General features: G+C 34.6%; 1 protein-coding gene across 1 annotated transcript; it reads left to right on the top strand.

The window, feature by feature from the left end:
* The first annotated feature begins 4,623 nt into the window (after positions 1-4,623).
* Positions 4,624-7,836, top strand: Cxcl8 (C-X-C motif chemokine ligand 8). Its single transcript, XM_046428743.2, has 4 exons — positions 4,624-4,782; positions 5,672-5,807; positions 6,054-6,137; positions 6,570-7,836. The coding sequence occupies exons 1-4, from the start codon at positions 4,719-4,721 to the stop codon at positions 6,589-6,591; spliced, it is 306 nt and encodes a 101-aa protein (XP_046284699.1). The 5' UTR covers positions 4,624-4,718; the 3' UTR covers positions 6,592-7,836.
* Positions 7,837-9,242: the final 1,406 nt, after the last annotated feature.

Consider the following 9,242-nt stretch of genomic DNA (forward strand, 5'->3'; position numbering starts at 1 on the left):
TAAGTAATAAGATAAGAATCAAGAATGATATGCTATAAATGAATCGTTGTGGCAAACAGGGAACCATACTAGATGAAAGTATTAACCACCTAGAAATCAAAAGAGCTCAAAACTGGAAATGAAATACTATGAGGCACCAGATGAGAGAGAGACCTAAGAAGCTTCATATCCTTATTTTTGCTATAAATTTGGGGGACCGAGAGACTAGCCCACATCTCCAAATATGTACATAATCTAAATTGTTTTCTAATTTGGCTTCCCTTTTATGTGAAAAATCATTAGGTAGGTAGGTAGGTAGGTAGAGATGAGGGGAATATAGAAGGACAAAAATTCACCCCTCTGCCTCAGCCACCTTTTGCCATTGGCTGTACTTTTTAGCAGGTTCACTGAGGAGGTAACAGCACTTCAAAGTAATACTCAGTTTTAATCATTTTTAAATAGATTTTGGTTGTACTCTGATGGATGACAAAAAAATCAAAGGTCATTCATATTTATACTTAATATTGTAAAAACATTCTCTTCCTCTTCATTCTGCTCCCTCTTCATCTTCTAGAACTTAACAGATTGTTTTCTGGAGTTTTCAACGTGGACATGAAAGAACAAGAATCCAGAAAGAGCAAGAATCAGTCATGGGATTCCATTTCTCTGGCAGCTAATATGGCTTAAAGATGGTAAACTCAGGATTAACTTACTATTTTCAAGTTATACCTTCAACTTACTCTTTATTGATTTTAGCCTTTGAGGGTTTGTAGGGGAGGTTGGTAAACTTCCTAAAATCCTTTGGGGATTTCAACAACTTTGTACCTTTGGGTTCCACATGGATTTGGAGCAGAGAATATATAGCTTTTAAGACACTTTCATAGAATTAAATGGTTAAAATTAAAAAGGTTGAGAACCACTGAGATAATACTTAAAAGAGAAGTTAATCTCTTTAGTCTAAGCACAGTGGAAGTTATTGGACTTACTTTGTAGGACACTGTTAATGTTTACAGGGCTCCGTGGTCTGTGAAATGCAGGTAGTGGGAAGTGGGCTCCAGTTGCTGGTTGCATGTGCTCACCATCCTTTATCCTAAAGGATCTACTATATTACTCCTATTCCAACCCTAGAGGAGCCTGGAAAAGACTGGATGGTTAATTCACCAAGGAGGAAATTGCTGCCTGGTTGCACTGGTGCTAGTTTACCCGCTCACAGCTAAATTAGAGAGCATGAACTAAGACTGTACTTTCCATAGTGAATTCTTTTTGTGTTTATATAAATAAAATAATTGTCCCCAAGGGAGAACAAAAACAAACAAAGATAAACCCTTCTACTTCCTTTTGTTGATTTTGCTCTTGTTTGGAGAGGTTGTGAGAACTGGGAATTTTGTGCTTTCATTCAGAATATGAGCACCTGTGATGTGCAGGCACCCAGTGTTGATGGGCCTGGCATGGTTTCTGACTTTGTGGAATTTCCAGTCCAGTGTGTGACATATATCAACAAATGGCCGCCAGATGGGTTGAGAGTGCATCACATCCATGGAATTCATTAATGTGGAATTCATACTTGGGTCAAATTTTGTCATAATACTTTAAAAATCCCCAAGGCAAATAATTAAGGAGCTTTTGAGGAAAAGAGAAAAATTGCAATCATACCGCCTTGGATCAGCATTTCTGAAAGTTTTTTTTTTTTCCTTAGTCACTTGACTTAATTGCTTGGCATTATTATTCACCCCAAGGCATCAGTGCTGTCATTTTTAATGGAAAATTTACTTTCTGCTAAATGATACCATTTCCTGTGACCTTTACTTTGAATGAAAGAAGTCATTTAACAAATAATATATAATCATTGTCATTTATAATATATATTCATAAGATATAATATATTATCACAGGCATAATGAACATTTGAGTAAACGATGCCTAAATACCTTCAAAATAAATCTAACAAAGAAAATAAGTGTATACATACTTTTGTTGTATATATTTAACAAGGAAAGTAACGACTACAAGTAAGCACTTAAATTCAATTTTTTGTTTCATATTAAAGACAGATTGATCCTAGATTTCCTAGATTTCTCAAGTTCATAATAGTCCTTTTTTCCAAAACCTGTCTTTCAAACTGCAAACTCCATTGATTTGGGAGATACTTTTATAAATGATACTTAATTCTCTGTGTATAACAATCAATAGTTATAGTGCTATTTGCTACACATAATTGTAAATTGGATCACTAGATATAAAAAAGAAAGCTTGTATAATGGCAAAAAGCATCTAGATAAAACCTTTACTGTATCACCACAGTGAATCTCACCATCGTGTACATCCACAAGACTGGGGTCCTAATTAGAATAAGTTATAATCCATGCTTGTATAATTATATCAAAATAGATTTTACTGTCATGTATAACTAAAAAGAACTGATAATATAAGAATAATCTGTTGTAATACTCCTTTACTTTTTGATTGACAAACTTTTAAAGGAAATATGATTCTCTTACTCCAGAAAGGGATAAATGTAACTGTATTTTAAAGCCGGGTGTCTTTGTAGAGTATAGCTAGTCCTGCTTCTTTTCCTATTTAAGACTATTTAGTCCTTCTACTCATGGTATAATGACTCAAAGTGTTACTTTTATAGAAGAGGGACAAGGGAAAAATAGTGTCTCCTCTAGTCATTTGTCTATATCTGATGGAGGGGATCCTAGAACATAGTGTATAGAAGGTCACATTGTGAGGGATGAATAGCATTTGAAAAGAGGTCTTTTGACCCTGTAAGTGCTCCATTCTAGAAAGGAAGAAAGGAAAGATGGGAGGGAGGAAGGAAAGAGATCAAGGTTAAATGGAACTCATTAACTCAACTTCTAAGGATGATGTCAGGATGAAATAGGAGCTAAGAAAGTAGGGAAAGAGGCAGATATAGGGAGATGGAAATAAGGAAGGAAATGGGGTTCACACGTAAGTAGAACTCAGCAAAAACACAAAGGCAACCTTCTGGGAAAAGTAAAGGAGTATTTGCACTTGGTCAGAACTCTTGAGCATCTTGGTAGTGCTGCTAGTATGAATGGGTCTTACTGGTGATGATGACTAATTGTCCATAAGTAGCTCTAGTTTGGAAACTCCTTGGAGTGGGTACTATATCTTATTTACACGATATTCCCATCTCCATACTCTTGATATGAGTAGAAAATAAATAAGTAAATGGATAACTAAATTCCTGAAATACTAACTTTAAAATAATAGGAATTGTGTTATACAGAATAAACATTTACTTTGCTTTTGAAGGTAATGTAATCCAGACACCACTTTGTCCAGAAGCTTAGGTTGCTTAGGGGAAGACAAAGAAAGAAGTATGATTGCTCAGAAACTGGCCTTTTCATAAATCATTGTGGAATTCCTCCCACACAACTTTCTGTGGTGAGGAGCTCACTGCTTTATCTCACTAGCCAGGATGGAAGAAAAGCATTAAACTAAACTGATTTATGGATAAATTGAGTATTTCTCCAGAGAGGACAGCCTTACTCAGTATGCCTTATCCAAAGAAACTAGGACCTGTCTTGAAAGGACTTTTCAGGAAACTAAAACACAAAGTCATCTTTTTACAACTTGGAAAATTTTCACTCTGTTCCTCTTTCTAGTGATCACAAGCCTTCAGGGGTTAGCCTTGGTTTCCTTGGATAAGGAGCATGAAAGAGGGGTAACTGGGCCAGAGTTTGAATGAAGGTGTCCTTTCACTAAGCAGGTGTGGTTTACATTTCCAAGGAGCCTTAGTGTGCCACTCCCAGGAGCAGAAGCATACCTGGACTCTACCACTTAACAGTCCTTATATAGTCTTTGCTTAGATGTGCTGCTCCTTTTCCTCTTCCCCGGTGACTATCCTCCCATCCTTCAACACTCTCGATTGCTTTTGGAAGATTCTACTCTGATGCCCTTGACTGAAGTTAATATCTCAGTACCACTTACCTACTCTGTAATACAGTCAGTCCTTTTGTGATAGACCAAACTCTTTTAAGACTACTTAGTCTTACCATCTCTAGATCCTCCACATTACTCAGAAAGCTGCTACGTTAATGGTTTTGAAACTGAATTATTTTTGTATGCAGCAGGTGCGCCTTTTAATTCTATTAACATACATTAATAAACAAAAATTTAAAGTTTGACTATGATCCTTGAGAGCAGTAACAGTTCCTGGAAGTGTTCCAAAATGCTTATAAAAGGACTTACCATAAATTATGTACCCAATAAAATTGGGTAATAAGATTACCTTCACTATCTTCACAGTTCGTATTATTTGCTTAAAGAAATGATCCTATCATAAAAAGAACAATCCATGACTTTGTTCTAACAGCTCTACTCTGTCATGGAGTAATAGGAGTTATCCATAAATAGAGGAATATCACTGACAATAGTTTATTAAACCGGGAAGCTTGGGTATATAAAAATATTTGTTAACATTATTTCAAAGATCAAAGAAAACTTCAATCATACTAAAAACGTGATAAGGAACTGATCAGGGAAGTCTGATGACTCAGGTTTAGCTTCGAGGGCAGGAGGTGGTTGCATATTGTGGAATTTCCTCTGACATAATGCAAGGATGAGGGTGCATCTATTCTCTAGTGTTGTGATAATATAAAAAGCCAGAGGAACACTCCATTCAGCACAGATCCTCAGAGACAGCTGAGAACACAGCTTCTAGAACAAGAGCGAAAAGGAAACCAGAAGAAACCACTTCATCTTGAGTAAACATGACTTCCAAGCTGGCCGTGGCTCTCTTGGTAACCTGCCTACTTTCTGCAACTCTCTGTGAAGGTAAGCACAGCTTTCCATTTGTCTCAATGTGATCTCCAGGTTGCAAAACTACCCTAAATGCATTGAGAACAAACACCAGGAAGACAAAATAATCTTTGTAGTTATTTAATGTTAAGTTGAAGTTTTAGTATTTAGGCTGTATAACACTTGGGAAATTATAAAGTTTGATTAATATAGACACTGCTCTTATAATTTATATTCTGCAATATGCATATATTTCATATAAAACTTTAATTGATAGAATATTCCATTAAGGACAACAGCTAACCAAATTATCTATTAATATTGAGCAGGTTTAATTCAGATAATTCAACTCCAAATAGTGCTATTTTACAAGCTTCTAATAATTATCAATTCCTATTAGGTTTAAAGATACCCTGATTGCTGACCTTGAGTTTGCTCCAATGAAATAAACAGTTTATAATGCTGATAGTATACATTTCTATAGTTTTTCTTTTAAGCAGTAAGGATTTTAGTATGATATGACACCTCTGTGAAATTCATTTACATTTTCTGTTAAGTCTTTCAGAAAGCAGTTTCTATGTTGGTGAACTTAGTTTGCATGTGTTAAATAGCACTTCATTATTACAGATGATTATGTAATACTGATTGGAAGAAACGGTATAATGAAGATGTCAGCCTAGCACAAAGATAACTCTAATGTTTTATGTAGAAAGCTATTCGATGTTTTTAGCAATAACTTTAAAATAGAACAAAACTTAGGTCAAGGGCTAGGACATCATCTGGACCTCAGGGTCAAGACTGGGTTTTCTAAAATGTGATGTTTTCTATGTTACTAAGACAATTATGTTGGGATCAAAGAGGGAATAGCTAGCAGAGCTGTACCTCTTGATGAAATCCCTAACCATTCTTTATTTCTTCTTCACAGCTGCAGTTCTGGCAAGGATTGGCACAGAACTTCGATGCCAGTGCATAAAAACTCATTCCACACCTTTCCACCCCAAATACATCAAAGAACTGAGAGTGATTGAGAGTGGACCACACTGTGCCAATTCAGAAATCATGTAGGTACTTTAAAAAATGATTAGTTAATTTGCTTAAGCAAACCTAAAATTGAGGAAAGTGGAAATATCCAGGAAAATTCTAGGTACTGGGAATATAGAAGTGAGCAAAACTGATAGAACAAAACTTAGGTCAAGGACTAGTTTGAAGTTGAAGGCTATTTTGGTCTTAGATCATGCTTGTACTTGAGGAACCATGGTTAGAATGGGAAAGATAAATACTGCTATTAACCATCTCTCCCATTTCAGTGTCAAGCTTGTTGATGGAAGAGAGCTTTGCCTGAACCCCAAGGAAAAATGGGTGCAGAAGGTTGTGGAGCTATTTTTGAAGAGGTAAGTTTTTTAGAAAATTATTTAAATTCTTCATTTATTCAGAGGCATAGAGTCCCAAAGTCAGACCATTAATTTCCTGCTGCTGCTTCTGAAAATCTTTTAATTAAAAACTTTTTAAAAATAAAAAGCAGCAATACTGAGATTGCTATATTTATAACTGGTAAAACCATGCATTTCAGCTTGTCCAGGGAGTCTGCTTATGCTTGTGACCTGTATCATGAGGAAGGTTTCCTCTGTACTTCACAAGTGTTCTATTTTAGATATTTTTTCTGATCTCCATATATACAGTCAAAATTATAAGACATTTCTAACACATGAATGTCTGAAAATACATTAATTTTTCAAGAAAATATATTTTCAAGAACCCTACTTGTCTCCTTATTAGAACATTGATAATATTGAATTATTTTATTCTCTTTTGTTTATTTTCAGGGCTGAGAATGAAGATCCATGAGAAAAAAAAAGTGTTCTCCATGGTATCCAAGAATTCTTCAGTAAAGATGCCAATGGAATTTCAAACAAATCTGATTCAGCACTTCATGTATTGTGTGGTTGTGTTATGAGGCTGCCAGATAAAATACAGGATGCCCAGCTAAATTTAAATTTCAGTAAAACAACAGATATTTTTTCATGGCGTCATGCAACATGTAGGATGTATTCGTTTAAAACAACTGTTTGAAACTGTCAAAGTTTAGGAATTAGAATTGCTAGAAATGTGATATTTCAAAATTACATAAAAATGATGGCACAATGATGTTTTCTGTAAATCCAAATTTAGCTGGAAATCATAGATTTTTTATTTGTGAAATCTGGCAGATTCATATCTCATCTGCAGACCAAGATCCACAAATCTTTGGTTTCTCCTTTATTCCTAAACTGGGGAAAAACATATCAGTTTTTCCATCCTACCTCACAGGGATGTTTTGAGGACATGTGGAAGCACTTTAAGTTCTTTTTGTGGTCATGTTAATTATTTTCAAGTGTAACTTATTCGCCTATTTATTATTTATATATTTATTTAAGCATCAGATATAGTTATATTTGTGCATGAATTTGAAACAATGGAAAAGGGAAAGAAAGAATCTTGGTTGATAAAATAGTATAGTGATGTTAGAGTGAATTTATATTTATTGTAGATATTAAATTTAGTTATATTATAGAAAATTTGATCAGAATTTCCAGACTTAGTGGGGAAAAAAAGATAATCAGTTAAAATTTATTAAATGTAAACAACAAATAATGTTTCACTGTAGGTGTGTCATTGTTACCTGAAATTTTAGTTGAGCCGACAATCCTAGTTTTGATGATCTTGCTCTTTCCTTGTTATTGGTAGCTTGTTAGCAGTGCTATGATGAATTACAGAATCCTGAGTTAGTACTACTTTTCTCAAAACAGTCAAATTTCAACAGTAAGCAAAGTAATTTCTTAGTGACGAAAATTTATTTACAATGTACAAATACATTCTCATAATTTGATTTAAATGATTGTTTTTTAACTACCATTGTTTTTAAGATGCTTTTATGAATTCCCAAAGACTTTTTTTCTACTATGTATGATATCATGGATATATAAATGTAACTACAAAACATTTAAAATATAATTTATTATGAAAGTCATCAGATGTTTGTCTTTCTTTGTTGCTTTAACTTATTGTATATCTACTTGCTTATATTAAAATAAAATTTGATCCAAAAACAAATATTCTGCTTTAGGATTTCATGTACTATTTATCTTTTATTATAGATAAGCAGAACCCCTTTCCAGATATGGGTTACAGACAGCTTTGGTTTCCAACATAGGATGCTGGAAATTTTCTTTCAAATTCCCACAGCATACTGTTATGCTAATAAGTCTGACTTTAGATTTTCAACCAACCAGTCTATGTGTCCGAATATCTGAATGCAGATGGATGATTACTTAAAGAGGGAAGAAAGTACACATTATGATGTGTTTATCAGCAATTGAGAAGTAAAACTGACACATATAAGACAATATAGGCTAAAATATAATTATTTATAATCTGTGATAGAGAGAAAAGCCTGTTTCCTCTTATAGTTCCCAATTTACTTTAACTCACATAGAAGTAATAAAAATTTAATAAAGTAATAAAGAAACCAACTGGAAATTCAATGCTGATTTTCAGTGTTCAGAAACATCTTGATTGTTTCCTTCTAGAGATTTCTCCCTGCCTATATCTCTTCCCAGGCCATGTCTTGGGACTCTTATTTTTCCTCGGTGTTCTGACTGAATTTCATTTCCATATTCTTCTCTCTCACTTCAAGGTTTCTGTCCACCCCACTTTGCAGTCTGTCATCCTGTGGGTCTCATAGATGAGTGAATAAGTAAGATAATAAAGTAGTTTTAAAGAGTAGCTAGACAATACATAGCATTCTTTGAAAGAAGAAGCCAGGGGTTATCTAACATAACTAGTCTACGCTTTCGAAAGAAATTCTGAACTAGATCTGAAGGATAAGTAGGAGATAGCTGCACAAAAGGAAGAAGGGTATATAGAGAAGAGCAGTCTAGACAGAGGGAGGAAGTAATCTTCAGGCAAGAGCACAACACGATTGGAGAAGTGAAAGAATTTCAGTGTGACTGGTCTTGGGCATGAAACAGAAAAAGTACTAGCAACAAAATACAATGTATTTTTCAAAAAGCTTAGCACGAAAATGAAAATTTTGGTGGATTTCAAATTGTGAACACTAGATGCAATTCTTTTGCATCTCTTTCCAAAAGAGAAGTGGAAGGCCAGAAAAGCAACTCAAAAAGTCCCCTTTTAGGAGCTTTTAAGTGCTGGTTGAAGAGTGAGTCAATGAAAAACTCCCAACCTTATATAAAACCTCTTAGTGTGTTAAGTACATATCTTCAATCTGGTCAGTGTTCAAATATAAAAGCAAAATGAAAACACCTGCACCAGCCTGGTAAATCTTTCTAATGAGTACTCCAAAAACCTACCTCCAAAAACCTACCTCTCAATTTCCTCTTTATCACCTTCATTGTACACAAATGTCTTCTTTACTGTCTCACCGTGTTGTCACTGACTGTGAGACAGCAAAAGATTTCATTAGAAGGCCATCATATAGATCAAACTGGAATTTCAGCATC

The sequence above is a fragment of the Marmota monax genome, unplaced genomic scaffold, assembly GCF_021218885.2.
Source record: "Marmota monax isolate L192 unplaced genomic scaffold, Marmota_monax_Labrador192_F-V1.1 WCK01_AAM20220418_F8-fsc00132, whole genome shotgun sequence".
NCBI classification, from domain to species: Eukaryota; Metazoa; Chordata; class Mammalia; order Rodentia; family Sciuridae; genus Marmota; species Marmota monax.